The sequence below is a fragment of the Rhipicephalus microplus genome, chromosome 6 (genome assembly GCF_043290135.1).
Source record: "Rhipicephalus microplus isolate Deutch F79 chromosome 6, USDA_Rmic, whole genome shotgun sequence".
NCBI lineage: Eukaryota > Metazoa > Arthropoda > Arachnida > Ixodida > Ixodidae > Rhipicephalus > Rhipicephalus microplus.
The window spans coordinates 54,942,405-54,966,703 of record NC_134705.1 but is presented as its reverse complement, the minus strand read 5'-3'; the positions used below and the strand labels follow the sequence as shown (position 1 = coordinate 54,966,703).

The window sequence follows — 24,299 nt, the reverse complement described above, 5'->3', positions numbered from 1 at the left end:
GCGAACACTGCGGAGACACCGGCACTCAGGGCACCTCCTTCTTCCTTTTTGTGCTACTCACCCATGCTTTCCTCACCCACACCTTGCTGCATCGTATTGTGCAATATACGGTCTTCAAGAAAAATACTCTAATCCTTTTTCTTCACCCTTACTTTTCAATAACTTCTATTGCTATACTTACAACGCATGGCTTGCTCCTCCCTTTTTTTCTGTTTGTTATCAGCCTGCTCATTAATATCTGGTTCTTGCTTTGTTCACTTTCTTTCTCTCGATTTCGCTATTTCTCACTTTTTCTTCGGATTTTTCTTTGTTTTTCTCTCAGTGCGAACGCGTTGTGGCGTATTTTGTCTTTATTTATGGTTCTTTCATTTATACTTCTCTCTCTTTCCCTCTTCTTCCCTCTCCTCATTTCTAGATGTCTTGTCGACGATCATCCTAGTTTTCTGCTGTCCACAGATGACATAACCAATATTTTTGCAACTTGGCTGCAGTATAACGAAATTCTTGTAGGTCTTGAGTCTACACCTGTGATTTTCAGAAAGGGTGGCGGATGTAACGAGAACGGTGCTTTCCGGACTTTAACTACGAAAAACAGCGACAATTGAGACGAATTGCTGAAAACTCACGTAGAAAAGTAATGCAGTGCAAAAACAAAAGTGTTCAAGACAACGCGTCACGAAAATAAAGTGTCGTTTTTTATAATTTGCATTCCTCGCCTTTCCTTCAGCACTTTCATGTTTGCCCCGCAAAACCTTTCACCTATCAACTGCGGGTTGACATAGATGTCTAGCGTAAAACAGCTGCTCTGGCGAACGAGTCATTTCAACGAATAGTAGCTTTCGCAACACTTCCGGACATCTGCATAAACTGGTCAGTGTCGTTGTGATGTTCATGGCACTGAATCCACTCTCATAGACAGCACTAGAGACATAGGTGCATTTACAGTGGCTTTAGCGGGATGGGATGTTTCGTTCGCATGAATAACATTTTCTCCGTACGCTTTTTAAATACTCCCTGCAGCCTTTGTAAGTGTTCTACACGTTTCCGTAGACCTTGCGCTGGACGGAGGATTTCATTCTCGCCAGAAATATTGGGAAACCGTGGAGCCTGAGAACGAATTCAAAATGTCTTTGACATCGACGACATTATTGTGTGCATCAACATGCTTTAGAACGCTACAGCGTGAGCTTTAGGTGAACTCTTTAGGTTGAGCATCCGCGTGTTCATGCTGTCCGTCAGTGCTTTTCTGAAAAGTAGCGTTGTATTCTTGGCCTGGTTAAATTTCATGCCCGGTTCACGCAGATATCTGTCATCGAGAATTTTTATCCTCCATTACTGCTATTTGCCTAGTGATTAGATTATGCGCCTCTCACAACGTTGTGCAGTCTTCTCTGAGCCCGAAACTGACCAAAAGACTGAGCCCAATTGCCACAATGAATTGACGCATTTTGAACAAGTTGAACAGACGTCAACCTACCTGAGCGCCTCCCATAAAGTGTACTTCATTTGACTTGAGGCCGAGAAACTCCTGAAGAGTTTAATTTTTGTCGCGCAGTGGGGTTTACAATGTCATCACAACATGCGCCAACCTGAATAGTTGCCCTTTACCCAACTTATTTGAAGTTGTCCGCCCTGAGGTGTGGCTACTCGTGGCGGAAATCATGGGGGGGGGGGGGGGGGGAGGGTCAGGAGAGTCCGACTTCTGTTGTGCTCATTCTGGGAGGGGAGGGGCAAGCCCCTGTAAATGTCCCACCACAAAACTTCTTTTTCAAACATTATATATATAAATGACTTGACAGGTCAGCGTAGTGCATCGAATGTTCTCAGAGACACTGTTTTCTGTAGCCTGTACCAGTGTTCGAGGTGCCTCAGCTTTGTAAGAATATGGAAATTTAAACGGCCCCTTCATCGCTTCTTCAAGAGACTAAATATAACAGTGCAATTACTCGAGCTGGGAACCCATCCTCATTTCTTTCGATCTGATTCAGAACATTTGTTTCAAGTTTCGTTCAAACAAGAACAAAAACTACAATGGTAGCAAAAAACACGCAGCATATCCACGGACTGAACGATGACGAATGAGGCGAAGCGTCAATCAGTCCGCCCACGCTTCCGTCCGTCCCTCCATGTGACAGTGCGTGCGTACGTCTGTCTCTATGTCCGTCCATGCGTCCGTCCGTGCATCGTTCCTGTGTCTGTCAGTGCATTTTTCCGTGCATCCATTCGGCCGTCCGCCCGTCTGTCCATGTGTCTGTGTGTGCGTCCATTCTTCTGTCCGTCCGTTCGTGCATCTGTTTTTCTGTTCGTCTGCCCGTCCATCTAGTCAACACTCCAAGTACCGCCATCTGAGATCTTTTCATCATGTATTTGTCATGCAAAAGTACCACCATCCAGCGGACATTCCTAGAGCTAAACGAGAAGTGACTACTACTACTACTACTACTACTACTACTACTACTACTACTACTACTACTACTACTACTACTACATGCATCGCGGACGCACGACTTACGGCACTAGTTAGGTGCTTCGCCCTTAAAACCAAATGGCTGCCGTAGCAAGGTGATTGTGCCCCTTTGTAATGTTTCTGGATTTATGCCCCTGGAGGTTAGTGGAGATCTCTTGCACAGTTTGAAGTTCCCAGAAGTTTTTGGGGAGCTGGCCTGCAAGTAGTTCTATAGTTCAACATACCTGTGGAGTGGTTGATCTGTTACACATCTTAAATTTAGCGTTCGACTGCCAGTTGTAAGCAATGCAACGTCATGAGTTGACTGAACTGGTGTTCAAGGAACATCGCTGTTTCAGGCAGTTTCCCAAGCACAAATTATACTCTTCGTGGAGTAATCTGATGAGCCTATCTCTGAGCAAGCCCACATTGAGGCAGTGAGATTGCAGAAATGTAAGCCATCTCTTTTGGGAGCTGCCGTTGCGATTTCAGCCTGCACGAGGTCTTGGAGGTCAACGATTGCGTTGGCATACTTCATGAACGCGCAATGTTAGAAGTGCATAGAGTGCTTAATAGCGAGTCGTTGCCCATTGTACGGGAAAAGTTATCACACTTTCTATGATACTTTTCTCCATTTTCTCACGCATTTTTTTTCTTATGTGGTCATTAACAGTTGCACAGCAAACATTTTTCTGCAGAATTCTCGACTGGGTTTCATTATTGTGAATTTGCGCGTCAATTTTATCCCCGAAGTGGCTGATCTCATGGCGCTTTTCTAATTACTTTTAGGTCATGCGTAAATATTTTACGTGTCTTCGTTGCGTTCGTTTCGCTATTCCTTGAAGACGTACCCAAGATTTCTTTTTATTGTCTTGTCTACTTCAAAATAATCACTTTAGTGTACTGGTATATTTTTTAGCAAAGATTATTGCGATTCCGTTCAGTGACTCGTTATGTTTTTCAGTGTAACTCGGCTCATTCATTGGCGATTCGTCCCTGGCTTCGAATATGTCTTACCTAATAACGTCGCAGTCTCTATGATTTCAGTCAATGGCACTCCGTAATTAATTGATTATTTCTCGCTGAAAAATTCAGGAATGTTCACAACAGTTTGTTGGCCATTTTGTAGGCTGTTATCAAGCAATTATCTGAATTTTGCAGTTGCAGCAGCTTGAAACTGACTGCTGCATTTACCCGGTGAACTCGTAACCACAAACAACTCCCACGTGTGCCGTTGGGTAGATTCGAAAAGAGCTGAGCCGATTCCTGTGAGCAGCTAAAAGTTTTCTGTACTTTATTGCGGAATGCAATCATAAAGAGATAAAAAATGACTTCGTTTTAATGGTTCACAACACCTGACCAACCAAACAGGCAACAAAGAAAAAACGAAAACAAATCAGTAAAGCGTGATAATATTCAATCTATCAAAATGCCTGCAACAAAGCCCACTACAACGGTGATAACCAACAAATCTCTAGAAATATCTGACAATACCGACCACGGTATTGACAATACCGACCATCGAAGAAAATCCGCAAAAAAAAACTGGTGACGGTTACAATAAATAGGTTATTCAACACAAAACAAAAATAAGTGTTTCATGAAAAGTATCACCACGGACAGAACAAGGATAGGACCCCGGTTTCTATTAGTGGCTTTGTTACAAAATTTTAAGAGACCACGATACCTCCACCGCTTTTAGTCCCGAAGACTACGGAAGAGCATTCTCACCTGCCTCTGCCCGGGAACACAACGAAGTCACCAGCAGCCGACTGTGAATGAAGGATCGCTATCTGCAAGACAGGAAAGACCCCGATTGCCCCTTTAGATGTGTTGCCGTCATCGGCCTTCCCAAGTCGGATAGCTTGCGTATACGGGGCATTTGGTGGTGTACAAAAAAATTGGACGCGAAGCTAGGTGAATTATGCCAAGAATGACACAAGACTATTTAGTTTAAATATTTGCAACAGATGGCCGAACAATTAGTGTTGATCATGGTAAATTCAATGATTTTATATGTCCAAAAATAGGGGTATACGTATTACCTATAATAAAAAGTAAACACTAATAATTTGGAATTGGAATGCACTGGCTAGATTGATTTAACACTATTTTAGGTCACTTTTCTCGACCGAGAGAATTATTTATTAACATTGCTAACTGCGCTGTGTCACCTTCAACGTGAAGATGACAAATACTTGACAATTTGTTTTGAATTTAACATTCAGGCTTTTACTGTAACCTTTCTTTTGTCATCATTTATTGCTCCATTGAAAAGTAATGAAGAATATTGGAATTTTTGTCATTGAGTTTTCTGTTTTAAAATTAGTTTGTTTGTGATTGTTCAACACAAATTCATGTCAATTAGCTCAAATTTATATTCGCAATATTTTATCGTTGCAGATTTCACCAGATCAATGATATACTTTAAGTTGTTGCACTCATTTTTTGGACGATCTCAATGCTTTTTTATGTGTTTCTTTGTGTATAAACAGGTAATTGGATAAAAAAATTTTCGGCAAGCATGGGAACGAAAACACTCTATTTCCAAGTGATGGATTGGATTTTCTTTATTCTGACCAACGTAACCTGCGGATCTATTTCGCTGTTGAATTGGTGCCGGTTTAAACTGAATAAACTTCCACAAGGCACCAAACTTCCGCCAATGCCTCCAACGTCTTCCATTTTTGGTCATCTACAGCTGAATGAACCCAACTTTCATGCAGTAAAAGCCCTGCAATGGGCAAAAGATTACGGTCCTGTATACAGGTAAGCTACGTTCACAAAACATGAACAAATTATTCAGCTCTCTAGTTGTTTATTAACCTTGTTTTAGGGAAAACTTTTTACGAAAATTGTATGAAACCGGAAGGAGACGAGGTGGTGATTGAGCACGGCAGCATTTTGAAAGCTGCGCAGCTTAAGCGAATGTAGTATGTTGTTAGAAAACACGGCGTATGGTGCACACAATAAGCACAGTGACCTGTAATTAGTGCTTGGCAGCAGAATGTCTCATGCATGTAGAAATGCGAGAGAAACTACAAATATCAAAGTATCCTGCACACCTTCCTTGGACTGTCTGATGCTGACTGTGAATATATATAGAGTCAAATAGCAAGATTACTTGAATACCTGCCTCTATTATGCTGACTGCTTGTTATGCTTTGTAATAGACAAGCTTTGCGTCTTGGTTGACAACTAATTATCGATAGCGTTGTTATGTCAAAACACTGAATTTTATCGACCAGCACGCAGACTTATAAAATTCATTTCGCAAGACCTCGTGCTTCATGGTGATGTGAAGTTTATAATTCAGTATACTGGTGAAAAAAAAAGGCGCGATGCAAGTAAAGGAGCCGCCGCGTGAACTATTCGGGCTTTAAGGAATGTTCTTGATGTAATACTTAACCTCAAACGAAGCTCTCTATTATATCTAGCCAAACGTTTATTCCGAATTTCAACTTGATTATTTTCTTTAGGCAAGCACAGTTTGCTCACTGGAGTATATTTCCAGGTTCTTCATTCCGTTATACAGTGCATATTGAAATATGCGTATATATTTATGCATATTTGAGTCTGTGTCCGCAAAGCGTGACACCACGCCGAATTCTGTCAGATATTTTGAAGGACGCTGTGTTGCATCAACTTACAAAATACCGAACTTGCATGCTCAGTTTTATATCCGATAGCCGCAGTTCTGAGTCAGACCATTTAGATATCATCTCGTGCATTTCTCTTTCTAAGCTGTCCGAAAGTCTAACTCCATCATTATTTACACAATACATGGACGTATGAAGTTGCGCAGTTGAGCCAGTATATTTCGTTAGTGCTATGACTTACACTTCACATCTCAATCACGCCTCGCAGGCAGTTAAAATAAGGTCATTTTAATACGTTTAAAATGATAGATTTCTAAGAAAACACACCAATCTTGTGATAAATTAATACGTGCATAACATGTGAGTCAATCACTTTGCCAATCTGCCATACGTAGTTACGTTGCGCCTCAGGCCGTGCAAAAGCATCTACGAGTCTCTTACGAACAGCGCAGAGCATATGTCTCTAATTATCTGGCACTTGATTAGAGAAAATTGCCCGTCGCGGTGGTGTGGTGGCTAAGGTATTCAGCAGCTGACACGCAGGTCGCGTGATCGAATCCCAGTTGTGGCAGCTGCATTTTCCATGGAGACGAAAATGCCGTAGGCCTGTGTGCTCAGATTTGGGTGCACGTTGAGAAACCCCTTGTGGTCGAAATTTCCGGAGCCCTCCACTACGGCGTCTTCGTAAACATATTGTGGTTTTGGGGCCTTCAACGCAACATATGATAAAATAAGTTGGAAAAATAGATTTTATGTGGCGTTGAGGGAACGTAGTAGGTAGCGTTTCTCCGATGAAATACGTTCGTATTCGCAGATTTTTTCGACAAATGTGACCATCTCCAGTCTTTTTTTTGTCAAGCTTTAACTATGATTGAATAACGCACTTCGTTTTAGCTTGGACTGAGAAGTATTTAAAATTAACTGAGCTAAACAACTGCCAGCTGCGAAATTCAAGGTTATAACGTAAATTTTGAACCCAAGATAACTTTTATATTTTCAGATTGCCTGCCATATAATTTCTTTCACTAATATAGCTGCAGTATTATGCATTTATACACAATTATGAAACAGTGCTTAGTCTCCTCGGCTTCTAATTCAAATGACGCCAGTTTCATACCGGCCATGGCAGTCGTATGTGAATAAAGGGAAAATTTCACGAGCCTATGCGCTGTAAAATGCCACTGCACGTTAAAAAACACCGGATGATCGCAATTTCCGGAGCACAGGCTAAGCCTTGCGTCGTAGTCATATCCTCCTGTTTTTTGTTTTTTTTTTCACGTGGAACACAATATTTCACGATGATACCATTTATTTTGCGGACGTCAAATAGAGAGCGCAAGTGCTGAAAATGTTTTACGGATCTCATGCACTTTCATAGGCGTTCTGCAAAGCATGCGGAGGAACGGTAACCACAATATAAATTTTTTATTGGGCGAAACGTTACGAAATGACGCTAATCTTATGTACCAATGTTGAACGCACAGATATGCTGAATAGTCCCATATGTTTTGTGGTGTTAGTTAGATTGGCCATGGTTTAGCAGTTTTCACGAGGCTTATGGTGAGCAGTTCTGCGCAAGCACAGAGAGTCGTGACAAGTGATGTCACACGACAGACATTTGACATGCTCCGAAGAAGAGAGACCTCCTGGAGTGTCGTCTCACAGGTAGGCTGGGGCTTCACAAGTGTGAGACGACTCGCTTACTAGTCCACCCGTCGGTCAGGCCATCTGTGGTTCATTCATCCACCCGTCCATCCGTGGTAGACCGCCGTCTGTAGTTTCTTTGCCCAATCATTCGTCCGTCCATGAATCTCCCGTCCATCTGCTATTCGCTCGTCTTTTCGTCCGTCCGTGCATCCTCCCGGACATCCGTAGCTCCCCCTACGCATACACCGGTACTAATTTTCATATAGCCAGTTGTGCCACCTTGCGTAATGATGCTAACAGAAACAGGATAATTCGCAGCACCAGAAGACGTAAGATGATATTTATAACAATGGAACACGAAGTGATGGTAGCCCTTGACACGACGTGCTGACAAGATTGCGACATTACTGATGTCATGACGATATTTGTGAAAACCATAGTACGCTCCAATATTTTCTTTTTGGTTTACCCCAAGTTGAAAGCGTTATTGCTAGGGCTCCCGGACATAAGTGGATATATATATATATATATATCATCATCATCAGCCTGACTACGTCCACTGCAGGACAAAGGCCTCTCCCATGTTCCGCCAGTTAACCTGGTCCTGTGCTTGCTGCTGCCAATTTATACCCGCAAACTTCTTAATCTCGTCTTCCCACCTAAACTTCTGTCTTACCCTAACGCGCTTCCCTTCTCTGGGAATCCAGTTAGTTACCCTTAATGACCAGCGGTTATCCTGTCTTCGCGCTACATGCCCGGCCCATGTCCATTTCCTCTTTTTTATTTCAACAATGATATCCTTAATCCCCGTTTGTCCCCTAATTCACTCTGCTCTCTTCTTGTCTCTTAAGGTTACACCTACCACTTTTCTTTTGATTGCTCGTTGCGTCGTCCTCAATTTAAGCTGAACCCTTTTTGTAAGTCTCCAGGTTTCTGCTCCGTAGCTACGTACTGGCAAGATACAGCTGTTTATACCTTCCTCTTGAGGGATAGTGGCAATCTACCTTTTCTTAATTTGAGAGTGCTTGCCGAATGTACTCCACTCCATTCTTATTCTTCTAGTTACTTCAATCGCGTGGTTAGGCTCTGCGGTTATTAGCTGCCCTAAGTAGACATAGTCTTTTACAACTTCAAGTGCACTATTACCTATCTCGAAGCGCTGCTCCTTTCCGAGGTTTTGCACATCACTTTCGTTTTCTGCAGAATAATTTTAAGACCCACCTTTCTGCTCTCCTTGTCTAACTCCGTAATCATGAGTTGCAATTCGTCCCCTGAGTTACTCAGCAATGCAATGTCATCGGCGAAGCGCAGGTTACTAAGGTATTCTCCATTAACTCTTATCCCTAACTGTTCCCATTCTAGGCTTCTGAAAACCTCCTGTAAGCACGCGGTAAATAGCATTGGGGAGATTGTGTCCCCCTGCCTTACACCCTTCGTGATTGGTATTCTGTTGCTTTCTTTATGAAGCACTATGGTAGCAGTTGATCCCCTGTAGATTTCTTCCAGAATGTTTATATATACTTCATCTACGCCCTGATTCCGCAGTGTCTGCATCACGGCTGATATTTCTACTGAATCAAACGCCCTCTCGTAATCTATGAAGGCTATGTATAGTGGTTGGTTTAACTCTGAGCATTTCTCTATTACCTGATTGATAGTATGAATGTGGTCAATTGTTGAGTAGCCTGTTCGAAATCCTGCTTGTCCCTTTGGTTGATTGAATTCTAATGTTTTCTTTACTCTGTTAGCAATTACCTTTGTAAATAGCTTGTATACTACAGAGAGCAAGCTGATCGGCCTGTAATTCTTCAAGTCATTCTCATCTCCTTTCTTATGTATTAAGATGATTTTAGCGTTCTTCCGAAACTCTGGTACCCTTCCCATCAGGAGACACCTCGTAAACAGGGTGGCTAGTTTTTCTAACACAATCTGTCCTCCATCTTTCAGCAGATGTGATGTTACCTGATCCTCACCAGCAGCTGTGCCTCTTTGCATGCTCTCCAAAGCTTTTCTGACTTCTTCTATCGTTACTGGTGGGGTGTCATCTGGGTTACTGCTAATTCTTATAGTATTAAGGTCATGGTTGTCTCAGCTACTGTACAGATCTCTGTAAAACTCCTCCGCTATTTTAACTATCCTATCCACCCTTAGTGCATACATCCGACTTTTGCCTATCCCAAGTTTTCTCTTCACTGCTTTGACGCTTCCTCTGTTTTTCAGAGCGTGTTCAATTCTCTCCATGTTATACCTTGTTACATCGCATACTTTACGCCTAATAATCAATTTTGAAAGCTCTGCCAGTTCTATTTTGTCTGTTGTACTTGACACTTTCATGCTTTGACGCTTCTTAATTAGGTTCTTCGTTTCCTGGGAAGCTTGCCAGTGTCCTGTGTAACTACCCTGCCTCCAACTTCCACTGCACACTCCGTAATGATACTCGTTAGATTATCATTCATTGTATCTACGCTAAGGTTGGTTTCCTCACTAAGAGCCGAGTACCTGTTCTGCTGCGACACTCTGAATTTCTGCACTTTCCCTCTCAGTGATAGCTCATTGATTGGCTTCTTGCGTATCAGTTTCTGTCGTTCCTTCTTCAAGTCTAGGCGAATTCGAGACCGTACCATTCTGTTGTCACTGCATCGTACCTTGCCAACCATTTCCACATCCTGCACGATTCCTGGGTGTGCAGTCATTATAAAGTCTATTTCGTTCTTATTTTCGCCATCAGGGCTCCTCCATTTTCACTTGCGGTTTTCTCGTTTTCGGTAGAGAGTATTCCAAATCCGCAACTTATTGCGTTCTGCGAATTGTACTAGTAGCTCTCCTCTGGTATTTCTAGTGCCGATGCCATAATCTCCTATGGCCTGGTCTCCAGCCTGCTTCGTCCCTACATTTGCATTAAAGTCGCCCATCAGTATTGTAAACTGTGTTTTTAGCTTACTCATTGCCGATTCCACGTCTTCATAGAAGCTTTCAACTGAGGCGTCATCATGGCTGGATGTAGGCGCGTAAGCCGGTACTACCTTAATATTGTATCTTTTATTCAGTTTAATTACAATACCTACCACTCTTTCAATAATGCTATAGTATTTCTCTATGTTGCCAGCTTTTGTTCTGTGAATTAGGAACCCCACTCCCAGTTCTCTTCTGTCAGGCAAGTCCCGATAGCAAAAGACGTGCCCATTATGTAGCACCGTATAGGCCTCATCTTTCCTCCTAACCTCACATAGCCCTATTATATCCCAATTAACACCCTCTAGCTCCTCGAATAGTACAGCTAGACTTCCCTCACTAGATAAGGTTCTAGCGTTAAACGTTGCCAAGTTCAGGTTCCAAGGGCGGCCTGCAGTCCAAAGATTCTTAGCACCCTCTGCTGCGTTGAAGATCTGACCGCCGCCATGGTCAGTTGCTTCGCAGCTGGTTGGAACTGAGGGCCGTGAGTTATTTGACGTATGCATGTGGGAGGTAGTGGCCAGATACTGCACCAGTGTGGCCAATCCTTCTCTGGTGAGGGAGGGCGTTCCCGGCGGTGGTTACCAGTGAGGCCGCACCTTAGGCCTCTTAATGCAGTTCGATCAACACGCGGATTTTTTTTTCCGGTTGGGAACTGCGCGGCACCGGGATTTGAACCACGGACCTCTTGCATGCGAGGCGGATGCTCTAACCACTATGCCATCGCCGCACCCGGATTGTTATGTTCTAAATGTAGGTTTCAGCGGTGTATCAGTCAAGTTTGTGGTTGTTTTTATAAAAATGTTTTAGTGAAATGAGATTTCTGCTGATTACCCCTTTAATTAAGGGTCTAGAGAGTACGGAGTTGAGCCTCCGATTAGCCTATGGGGTGCTGTTTATTCATATATTAAGCGGACAAAATTTAAATTCGTTTGTGAGATGATGTAACCAAATTAATCTTTTTTAGTGATTAGGATCAATTTTGGTTACGAAATAGTTCCGGTAGTATTACTCCTGTCCTGATTAAACCTGAGCGGCGACAGGTCTACAATTATTTATATATATATATATATATATATATATATATATATATATATATATATATATATATATATATATATATATATATATATATATATATATATATATATATATATATATATATATATATATATATATATATATATATATAAGAATAACTGCCGTTGCTGCAAGGATATAGTTATGAAAGTAGATGCGTTTTGATGTTCTATATATTATACACCGATTTCCGTGTGAAACTGCATTATTATGACATGGAAAGTGTGTATATAATACAGTGCCTAAAAACAAGGGGCTCCCGTTGAAACTTCAGGTAAATAAAAAGTGTATGTGAAAACTATGGAAATTAAGACACCGCTAAGTTCTGTCATTTTTGGCCTTCTGGAAAAACTTTTGCAGTATATATATATATATATATATATATATATATATATATATATATATATATATATATATATATATATATATATATATATATATATATATTATTGAGATTCAACAGACAATAATGCCTAGGAATTCATAGGGAAAGTTGTTACACCAATGGTAATGTAAATGTGAAGAAAGAAAAGTGGGTGCAAAGATAATTTGCCGTGAGTAGAAACCAAACCTTCGACGTCCGAATAACACGTTCTATGCTCTACTACTGAGCTACCACGGCGACTGTCCCCTCAGCCTTTTTATTGGGTTTATATGTGAATTTAAATGTGGGAGTGTCAGTCAGCGCAATCTGTAGCCTTAGAGGCAATTGTGGCACACCCCTTATGAGCCAGTTTGGCGTCACGTAGAACGTGAACTTATTACGAGCTGGCAGCTGACCAATAGTCCCTCGTATACAAACCTAACGGCCCCAAGTCTGCCAGTACAAAACCCTCGCTAATAAATAAGAGAAAAAACTGTATACACTTCTTCTCCTTATTTATTAACGAGGGTATCATATCGGTCAGCTGCCAGCTCGTAATAAGTTCTCGTGCTACGTGACACCAAACAGGCTCATAAAGAGTGTGCCACACTCACTAAAACACGCTTTACTGTAGACGTACAGCAAAAAGTTCGTATAACGGTAGAATGTGAAATATACTAATAGTGTTGTCGCAGGTTTCTTCCTACGAAACCTCAAGAGGATTACTATTGTCATAATGATGGCTGTATAAATGCCTACTCAGATAAAGATACCACAGCCATGGCCCTGTTTCAACTCATTTATTATTGGGCAACAATTATCGTCTTGTTGTGTGTAGCGCAAATAATGCGGCTGATGCAAAGCGTGAAGCCAACTTCCGACCCGTCAACTAACGAAGCTGATCGGTTCCGCGAAGGCGAACGCGAAAGACCTGTGCTCAGGAAATAAAGGAGACTCCTTCATTTCCGCGGTTCACGAGCGGAGCCACCAAGGTCGCTACGTTTGCGACTAGAAGAGAAGACTTACGCGGAAGAGCGTCTAGCAAGAAGCTGGCCAGGTGCCGCAGTCTGAGTATAAGTCATTGTTGGCATGCACGCGCGTGGAGAATGCTGCAGAGACGCACCCGCTGAGCTGATCATGGTTGAGGCCTAGTGACGAGCATATCTTCCCCCACTATACGTCATTACCGATTGTAGTAAGGATGGCGAGGCACCTCACTGTCGCATGCACACCTGGTAAGCGCACAGGCCTTAACGGTATACTCACCGCTCTCAAAGAGGCTTCTACGAAGCAACATTTAATGATAGAGATGACGGGGTTCGAGCGTGAGAATGGCTACCGGCGGAGGTCAGTCTAGTATGAGAGTAAGTTTGACACGGGAGAACCTATCCTTTCTCGTGCTGTATTTCGCAACGCAATTTTTACCAATGCAGTGCTTGTGGTGGAAGTGTTTTCGCGATTGGTTGTGGCGATGTGAGCCCACACGTGTAATTGGCTTGTGTGGAGACCTTTGTTCAACCAAGGGTTGAAAGGAGGATGTTTGAACCTGAAATGAAAGAGCGGAAGTTCGGGCTTGGACTCGGGCAGACGCCCGAGGCTGCAAGGAAGATTTTCTTCAATAGACTACGGCTCTTGCTTCGCGCAGCCACCATGCACTCGAGTCATCGAGGGGACCTAATCCAAACCTCAACATTTTATCTCCTTAGCTAGTGTAGAAGCTCGTCGAGGAGGAAAAAAAAAATTAACTAGGCCCGAATTTTGACCGGCTGTGTAGTACCGGTAAGAGAGCAGTTTTTTGCATGGATTAACGTTAACGGTTCAAAGTGCAAGCGTGAAATTAAGGTGGGCTGCTGGTCACAATGAGTCGCACGAACGTTTTATTATAAACCCACAAGATCTCGCCTTTATTTTTTCAATATTTGGCGGGGACACCAGCATGTTGGCCCCACCCGTGATAGCAGTGCTGACGCACAAGTCCACAAAATATTTCAATATACAGAAAAACCACTACAACTTAATGATTTTCATACATCGGCGATGCAAAAACACAGTAGCAGCTCGTATTTATGACAATGGGCGTAGAAGAGTGGTGCACACCTGTATACAAGCTTCTTAACGACGGCATACTAGGCCTTTTCTAAGAGCACGGCTGTGCGATGAAACACAGCTGGCGACCAGAGAATACATCTCCTGTGCGAATTTCGTCGTAATTTCAGACATAAATGAATACGTGTCGGCTTGCTGCGGAGTCTTACGGGGATGGGGCGATGTGTGTACGTACTTCTAGCAAAAAAGACGAAACGCCGACCGGGTTTTCTTAGTGCTCACCGGCAGCCGCTTGTTGGTTCCGTCTGCTCCTTATCGGCTCTCGCCTTGGCACTACATGCTTGAAAACAGTAGGCGCATGAGGCGGACAATTCGGGCTGCACTCTACTCCAGAAGACATCGTCTTCTGTCGTACAAAATATATGCAATGCTATATAGCGATGCTTCTTTCACCATCCGGCAACACATTCTCACTGTTCATTGGCAGCCGCGGCTCGGTGGCGAAGACATAGGGAAGCGTTTCGCTTAACGCTTCTCCAGGAAGCAACCACGGACAGTGACACCAGCTTGATTTTGTTACAACAGGCAGATCATGGCAATTTGGCATGGAAGCGAGGTATCCGCGAGGTACAGGTTCGGAGGCTCGTGCACGAAAGCGCACGGTCGCTCAATGATATAGGGAACACGTGAGATCCATCATCTCAACCAGACACACTGATCCCGAGCTTCTTGCACCATCTGTCTCCAGGACCGCCGCACAGCAAAAGCCAACAATTTGTGAAACTATGTTGGAAAACTTTCCACAGCAGGTCTTTTTTAGTGCCCCCTCCCCGTTTTTCTTCTTTTTTTTGTTCACAGAATGGTTTTCTCGCTCATTGTGCTTATGCAACTCCCAGTTCTAGTGAACGTCCGTTGACTCGAGGTCAGCCACGAAGCGCGACAGGGCCATACCAAACTTTGGAAAAAAAAAATTATCCCCGTATCTGCATGTTTCTGCAAATGTCTTCGAAAGACGATAGTCTTGCGTGTGGAGAGAGTTAGAAAGACAGATATTTGATGTTCTGCGCTAAATTGGTGTGTGGTATTCTAGAGGTGCTGCTTTAGAGTGCCTCGAGCGTGCAGCGGAGGCAAACGAGCGCATCAAGCCACGTCACACGTGATCCATGAGCGCTGTCAGGCAGTTATCTTGAAAAGCGAAGCGCGCACGCCCTGCGCGCCCGTCTCGGAGGTGATAAGGTGTAGAACGCAGGGCGACGGGATCTAGACAACACTCCCCGTTCCGTGCAAGCGTTACATGGTCAGCGCAGCGTGATAAGCGCTATGGTTCATAAAATTGCTTATGTATGTCTGTTATAGTAAACGATGTGCATGCAGAACATATACGTGTAGTTATGGTGCCTCAAACATGCGTAATAATTGCTGTTTAGTTGACAATGGCACAAGCATGAGCGCTCAACCTTGAGTAACAATGGTGGGCGCTGCAGATGGGGTCGACCGTTTCAATTACGAAATGTCAATAGGAGTGGACAAACAGACAAACCTAAATTTTTGCGTCGAAGGTTCCCAAGAAAGACTATCGTTTTAAAAAAACACATCTGTAGTCCTTTCGTGCCTTCAGATTCACTGAGAGCGTCACCCGGGGGGGTATGGCACAAAATCTGCCGAAGCAGCTGCGGCTTGCAGTCACGAGGTAATAAACTCTGAAACGCAGGTTAGAATTCACCTGATTGAAAACTCCCCACGTGGTAAAACTGGATTTCGACGTTCTTTTACTACGTGCCACAGAGGGGGTCGTAAATCAATGTACCATCTATACTCGCACACGAGGTAGTAATTTTAAACGCGAGAGAGGTTTCAGAGGTCACGAGCCGCAGAAACACCAGAGTCAGACAGTTTTTGCTATAGTTACAAAAGCGGTAATTAGGGCATGTCGTCTTGCTGCTTTTTGTGATGTATGTTTTTATACTTGTCGCTTGTCAAACAATAATAAATTGATTTCTTAGTGCTTTCCACGAGAGTATTTTGTAGTTCACGCTTGTTGGTGCACTCTTTCAACAATCGAAATGTTTGGCTAGTAAATAGACGCACAGTTGCAGCATAGAATAGTCACCTCTATCAGTGTTATTAAAATAGTAAGGTGAAGTTCATTTTCTCGTATTTTATTGCTCGCTTTCTTTTAGATTAAGAATGTACTTTAGAGATGTTGTGGTGCTCAACGACTTTGATACTATTAAAAAATTCTCAGTAAATAAGCAAATGCTTCATCGCCCGGGCATTATGAGCTTTGCCAGCGATTACTACAAAGGTCAGTGATTTTTCAAGCACTTAAGTCAACTTGTACAGTCGTTCTAATTATTTACAGAGTAACTGCTTTGTTAATACTTATGACAGAATGGGTTTCTGAAGAGATGTGGCCGTTGATTGCAAGGATTCTAATAGATAAGTTTCTGCATGAGAATTGAGCTTTGTATTTTCCTAGGATGACTTGACGAAATATTGGCAGCTGTATGTTGTTAGCCTGCCTTTTATTGCTTATTTTGGCAATATAACAAGTCTTGCTGTCCTTAGTAAACTAGCATATCAAGACACTGATTAACCAAATAAACTAACTTGGTACATTATTCTTTGCATATTTGCCCTTGTAATATAGCTGCGATGGTCAACAATATTTGTTTCCTGTGCGCGTAGGAATAGCGATTTATGCTACACACATTGTTGTTCTACTTATCAATCTACAAGATTAGCCTGCCACTACAGTTATTTCCACGATCTAGAAAGTGCAGGGATAGTGCTAGCGCCGTGCCGATGCTAAACACCACATCTCTCAAGATAAGGAGCAGCTCTCGACATTAAAACACGCACGTAAGAGATCAGTGGCGTTTCAGCTGGCATATTGCTTCATTCAGTGGCATGTCTTTAGAGATTATGTTAAATGAAGTCCGTCATTCGGCCAAAACTAAATACAACATTTCTATTTAGGCCTAATAACAATGAACGGGACGGTGTGGCGGCACAACAGAAACTTCTGCTTGGGAACGCTGCGGAACCTCGGCTTTGGAAAATCAGCAGTGGAGAGGAAATTGGCGGTAAGCATGCTTGAACCAATGTACAAAATATCGCTGCTGTGTCGTGCTAAGAGCACAACTTTATAATACAGTTATGATACCTATCTATTCAACGGAAAGCTTGGGAGTAGTCCCGTACACACCGGTTTATTGTTCTATCATGTCGCAGAGCATTGAGTGAGGCTAATCTGACAGTAGGCATGCCAATATCAACCAAAAAGGAACTGCAGCCAATGATTTTTCATCACTTTTTAGGCGAAGAACGAGCACAGAATGTAGGGTAATGTGGTCGTTGCCGATAGAACGGACATATAACGTTTCCGAACGACTCGTATTAGATCGCAACGAAGCGTTGGGGGTGAGAAGCGAATCAGCGTGATCCGTGTATGGACTAATGCAATATAGCAGCTACAGTTTGCAGAAACGGCAACCAGCGTCTCCAGTGAGAGTAAGGATGGATGGATTTATGCATGTATCCGACTGTGCTCTTAAGATCGGTTGGTGACTCACGCCACCTAGCCTTGAAGTTAGGTACTATCACTATGCGTTCAAGCACTGAATTTCACTCGCGTCTTCATTGTAGCCACCAACCAGTTACCCTCCTCCTGGTTTTTTTCCCCACTTAGAGTCTATTTCGCTTTTTATGTACCTAAAATCTAATGCTTTGCGAAAATTCCGCACCGTTATCTTGGACTATAGGGTGGAACCCTTTAAAGAACATTATCAAATTTTCAGTCGTTTCCGCCTTCTCTCCACACCCACTACCTGTCGTGCCTGTGCCTTTGTATATGGCTCGGCACGTCTTGGAAAGAGTGTCGTAGAAATGCAGCGCGACCTAGCATCGTATTAGGGTAATTACACAAATGAATTCATAAACAACGCTCTTCAATTATAATTTTTGAAGAACAATGTCTAAGTATTCTTACATTCAGGTATAATAACTGTTTATTTCTTTATACACTTCCACCCTTTGCTCTCTCGTGGCTTCGTACGAGTCCAGCACAGAAAGTGTTGAGGATTGCGCCCATAGTCACTGGTCGTGCAAGGCCAAGTTCATGTGTTGAAGGCCTTGAAGCACGCTCAACTAGGTGGCCTTTTCCTAGTGCACTCTTATTATTTAAAATTCAATCTGCTCTGTTGTTACTAGCTGTAAACATTCGAAAATACGAAGTAAGCACTGAAAGATTTATACACTGGACCTATGTATTTAGTTACATCATGCTATGAGTGTCAGGTCTTGACGGTTTTATAGCACATTGTGCTGATAGTTTTCAAGAGGTACACAGGCTCTGAACATTTACGTAACATGAAAATGAAGTACTACGACGAGAATAATCTGGCCAATATACTATAGAAAAGGATAAACATGCCTTCCATACCAGGTTGTTCTGGTTTTGGAGCTTTAAAGCTGGATAAATCACCGATTTAAAAACCGTTAACGCGCACTCAAACGAGCAATGAACGTGCTGATACTTTTATAGTTAACGATAATATTGTTACGTAAAAACTACACTAGGCATATCTATTTAGAAGCTATTTTTACGCTGATGCGTATAAAAACAGCTAAAATGGAGGAACCGACAAGCCCACTTCTTCGTTGTCCTCTACTGAGCGCTGATATATCAGCTACGCAGCATTGACCCCGGCAGTGAAAACGCCGTATCGGTGCACATTAATTACGGTCTTAGGAAGGCATGCAGTAGGGTTTTAGGCTGCAGGCATGCACTCCATCATTTGACACGGTTGCGAACAGGATGGTCTCAGATGTAGGAATGACCTCATAGGTGACGTCGGTAACCTGGTGGACAATACGGTAAAGACCTATGTACCTAAATGACAATTTTTCTGATAAGCCAACTCTAAGAAACTAGGTGCCACAGGACAACGATAAAAACGAGTGAGAAGCGAACGTCTACATGTCCCGTCGTAGATGGCTTTCTGGGTGACTTGCGAAGCCTATAGTCTAGAGCGGGCAATCTGACGTGCGTGGTCGGCACGAATAATTGCATCGCGTGCATGTTCGGTTTACTGTGTAGCAGTGGTCAGAAGTAGAGTGTCGAGTGGTAACATCGGATCACGGCCATAGAGGAAATAAAAGGGTGAACAACCAGTGGTGTCATGACGCGAAGAATTGTACGTGAAGGTCACGTGAAGTAGCACCATGTCCCAGTTATCGTAGTTGGAGGACACATACAACACGAGCATGTCCATGGGGGTACGATTTCGGCGCTTTGTAAGGCCATTTGTTTGGGGATCGTAGAAAGGGGTCAACTTCTGTTGGGTCGAGGAAGAGCGCAGAAAATTGTCGATTTCTCGTGACAACAATACGCGGCCGCGATTCGGGAGCAATAGGCGAGGTGCACCATTGTGTAGGATGACATCGTGGAGCAAAAGTCCGCAACGACAGTAGCGGTGCTAACTGGGAGCACTCGAGTGGTGGCATGCCTAGTCGCATAGTCTATAACAACGGCGACTCACTTGCTGTCCGAGTTTTACTCAGGAAAAGGACTGAGAAGACCTTTACCAACGCAGAAAAAAAGGCTCGGTTGTGCTGGAGATAGATTGAAGAAGTCCTACCGGGGGCGCAGTAGGTCACTCACTAGGTTGGTATTTATCGCAGTAGTACACGTAACAGCGGACAGACTTGGCGAAACCACGCCAAAATTAGCGGCAACAAACGTGGTCGTACGTCCGAGATACACCCAGATGGCCAATAGTTGGTTCGTCGCAGAGCTCATGCTGCACAGTTGAACACAGATGTTTCGGCACAACAGGAAGGAGCTCAGGTCATGTTGCTAAAAGCTACGGCGGTACAGCGGTCCATTAAGGAGGGCGCAGATGCGAAGTGAGGAGTCATTCGAAACAGATTTGAGACAGTCACTGAGTGGTCGCAGGGAAACATCACGACGTTGTGCATCGCCAATCTGAATAAATTTAGACATTGACATGATACTGGGGCTTGGCTCCATAGCTTATCCTTTGTTCTCATCAGAAGGGTAGCGGGATAAGCAATCGGCTTCCAGATGAAGACGTACGGACTTGTAAGCAACCGAGTGGGAATATTCCTGTAGGCGTAACGTCCAACTGCCAGGTCGTACACTGAGATCCTTCACAGAAGAAAGCCAACACAGTGCGTGGTGATCTGTGACGGCATGCAAAGGGCAAGCATACAAGTAAGGACGCAATTTCGAAATCATTCAGACAAAAACGAGACATTCCCGTTCTGTTATAGCGTACGAAAAGATGCGATGTGCACACGCAGTTACGCGGTCATTTTCTTGCTAAGTTTTTGCCCAAACTGCATCAATGCCATGACCTCTAGCGTGTGTGTGCAATTTTCTTGAAGCACCGGGGTCGAATTGTGCAGGAACAGGAGGTGTTGTTAGAGCGGTTATTAGTTCAGAAAAGGTGTCAGCTTCGAGAGGGCAACACAAAATTGGACGTCTTGTTTGAGATGGTCGGTGAATGGTCGTGCAAGTGCCGCATACGTTTTTCACAAACTGGCGAAAGTATGAGCAGAGGCCCACAAAATAGCAAACATCATAGACAGACCGTGAGACTCGGAAGTTCTTTACAGCGTGTAATTTCGCTGGGTCTTGTCATACGGCAGCAGCGTCAACAAAGTGACCAAAACGATAATTTGACGAAGACTGAAGAGGCACTTTAAAGAATTGAGCTGCAGGCCAGCCCGTCCGATATAGAAACAATGACCGAAAAGTGTTAAGGCAGGCCGCGAAGGTAGGAAAGTTGATCACGTCGTCCAGGTAGCACAACCATGTCGACCCTTTAAATCCTTGAAGGAGCGTGTAAATCACTCTCTCGAATGTCGCTGGCGCATTGCAGAGATTGAAGGGCATGACCATGAATTGGTAAAGACCGTCAGGGGTAACCAAGCCGGTTTTCTCTCGATCCATGGTTTCTACAGCAATTACAGAAATGAAAAAGTGCGGTGCCACTGAGACAATTGATGGCATCATCAATGTATGGTAGAGGGTACATGTTTTTTATGGTATTTTGTTGACGTGGCCATAATCAACGCAGACACACCATGAGCTGTCTTTGTTCTTGTTAAACTCATCTGCTTTCAATCCGACATCCCGACAAAGTTGCTCAGGTTTCTGAAGAATCGCTGTGATTTCTAATTTTTTTTCAGGGATAGTTCAAACTTCACGAGAGTCACTTAGTTACATCAACGTCTTTTTTCACTAGCTACTAGAAGGGCTCGATGATTGTTCGATTATGTTTTTCGTAAGCATTTTGACAAATTCTTTTTGAATCCTTTTTGCTCGGACGCTGACACGAGAAACAGCCAACGGTGAAGAGGCGTAGAGTCACCTGCGTAGATTCGGTGAAATACAATCTTAGTCTGGCTCAAGCGACAATCATAGATGTCGAAAATGTCACTATACGATGTTAAAACCTGCCAGAGAACGTCGGCCTGGTAAGGCGAAAGGTCTGATCCACTCATGTTACGAAAATTATGTTTCAGAGCTGGGTGATCCTGAAATGGCGCTTTGTTCAGAAGCAGATACAGTGACAACGCTGGCATCGCCGTCTGTTATGGCAGTTAGTTGTGCTAGAGACATCTGGTAGGACAACACTTGAGGGGTGATGCCTAAATTAAGGAACGGGAGATGCCGATGAGCAATACACGTACGTGACGGCTTGAGGTGGCAGGGGAACGAAAGTGGTTCGCCTCAAACGACTGGTGGGCTTTTCTAATTAGTCGGCGAAGAGTAGAATATCAAGAATGAGGGTACAAATACAGTCATTTAAGACCGAGCGTGCCAAATGGGAATCAAGGCCAAGTATTAGGTCATGAGGCCAACAAGCTAGCATGGCAAAAAAGACCACATTGTGACGACCAGCAATGCGGTCACGAGCAATGCACATTCCGATTACTTGTTCAGTACCGCCATCGGCAACACGTATTGCCTGCGTCGTAGACCACGTCATAATCTTTCGGAAGCGGCGGCCTAGAGACGCGCTCATAATAGACAGGTGTGAACCTGTGTCAATGATGGCGGTTGCAGGAACATGGTAATTTTGGATTTCAAGCAGTCTGTGGTGCGTTGGAAGCGTCAGTATATTGTTTCCGGGCGTCGTTGGTATCGCAGCCTATACAGTTTTCCTGCGGTGATCGTCCAGAAAAGCGTGGCGAGGAAACACAACGAGGTGGGGGAAAGCGGGATTGGCGGCGTAGCGGTGACCGGTAGCGCGAGTAGCGGTGACCGCACGAACTGGTGTCACTGTAGCGGCGACCGGGCAAAGGGGCGTAAGTGGGAGGCTGGCAAGATGACGAGTAGAACTTGGAGGGTGTGGCAGCTGAACGTCGAGGGGTTATAGAATACATGTAAGTAGGAGTAGAAAAGGTCTTACGTGGTTGGTTTTACCAACAGCGGTGGCAATAGCGACAAACGCGCCCAGGCTGGTGGCAGGAAAAGCTAATAGGCCGGCCGTCTGGTGTTCAACATTCCTAAAGGTTGCAGAAGGCCATTGTAGGTGCTGAATGGTGAGCCTGTCCTGGGGAGTAAGGCGACAGTTGTGGGCGAGTCAGGGGACACGCTCATAGAAGGCTGAGGTTCGAAACCTCCTGCCTCAACACAGTTTGTATGAATGCCACTGACGGCTGTTGTTGGTCAGCGGCAAGCGTTGCGAAAACGGGTGGCTGAAGAGGAGCTGGACAGGCGGCTTCGATTTCCCGACGAACAATGCGTGTGACGTTGTCATACGTGGGAAACTGGCCGGCAGCTTCACACGATGAGATTGCGGCCGTGTTGGGCAGCGGGGTGAATCGCTGAGTAATACGGCGGCTCTTGGCTTCTTCGAACCGCCGGCACTCTTTAATGTTGGCGTCGACGGTGGCAACGTTGTTGTAAACTAGAAGATTAAATGCGTCGTCTGCTATGCCTTTCAGCACATGGGCCACTTTCTCCAACTCACTCATGTGCTCGTCAATCTGGCGGCATGAATTTACGCGATGTGCGGCTCCGTCGACGTTTGTGCACGTGCCACCAGTCGATTACGCGCAGCGATCTACCATCTAACGGTGTCGCCGAAAATGTCGTGAATCTTTTCTTGAAATAAGTCCCAGCTTGTAATCTTCACTTTGTGCGTATCAAACCAGAGCCACGGTGGGCCATCGAGGTAGAAAAGCACATAGGCAAGCATAAGAGTTGGGTCCCACCTATAGCTGGCACTGACCCATTCATGACGCTCGATTCATTTGTCAACGTCAACGTCATCCTGACCGACAAATACAACAGGATCACGAGCAGGAGGTAGAACGTCGTAGGTAGAAGTCATGGAAGGGGCAGATGGTGAAGACGATGGTTGTTCAACCTGTGGCATGGTTAGACCTATGATGATACGGGTGTTGCAGAGCTTCGTGATGAAAACGGGGAAGTAGCCCGCAGTGCACTTCTACCTTAAACATGTTACGTAAAAATGACATAAGGCGTGGCTATTTAAAAGCTATATTTACACTGATGCCTACAGCATCGGCAAAAATGTAGGAACCGACATGCCTAATTCTTCGTTGTCGTCTTCTGATCGCAGATATGTCAGCTACGTAGCAATATCACCATTGATACAAAGTGGCAAAACACTGCATTTGAACACAGCTGAACGTGTGAGGTACAAATGGCGTTCATGCTTTCGGTTACATGTAGCCACAGCTAGCTATTTGACAAAACCTTGAGACGTCCTTGTCGAAATAGAAGTTCACTAGTCAAAACGATGGCTCCAGCTGAGTTACCTGTTAAAGAGTTTACATATGTTGTGCAGGCATATTTAAAACAGGCATCACCAAAGTTTTATAGCCATAAAGCTCATGCACCGCGCCAAAACAGTATTTTAGGGGTCGGTGCGGGTGTGTTGTTATTTTCATAGAAACAATGATGAATTCCAAACCAAATGTAATGCAAACAACACAAGCTGCCTCAATGTGAATTACATCGATGAAATTATTACTATGACCATGGCCAAACCAAGACACCACAAATAATCTTAAAATGACCAGTTAAGAAAGAATTTGCAAAGTTTCAAGTGACTTGGTGAGGGGAAATTTGCACACAGAAATTTCAAAAAAAGTTTAAAAC

At 43.9% G+C, this 24,299-nt stretch overlaps 1 protein-coding gene across 1 annotated transcript in view; it reads left to right on the top strand.

Moving 5' to 3' along the window:
• The window catches only part of LOC142764773 (cytochrome P450 2C20-like), a 115,918-nt gene that overhangs the window by 40,028 nt on the left and 51,591 nt on the right, over positions 1 to 24,299 (top strand). The window contains exons 2-4 of the mRNA XM_075865296.1: positions 4,942 to 5,215; positions 16,315 to 16,439; positions 17,114 to 17,220. Coding sequence (XP_075721411.1) covers positions 4,971 to 5,215; positions 16,315 to 16,439; positions 17,114 to 17,220 — 477 coding nt within the window. The 5' untranslated portion in view covers positions 4,942 to 4,970. The remainder of the gene's footprint in view (positions 1 to 4,941; positions 5,216 to 16,314; positions 16,440 to 17,113; positions 17,221 to 24,299) is intronic.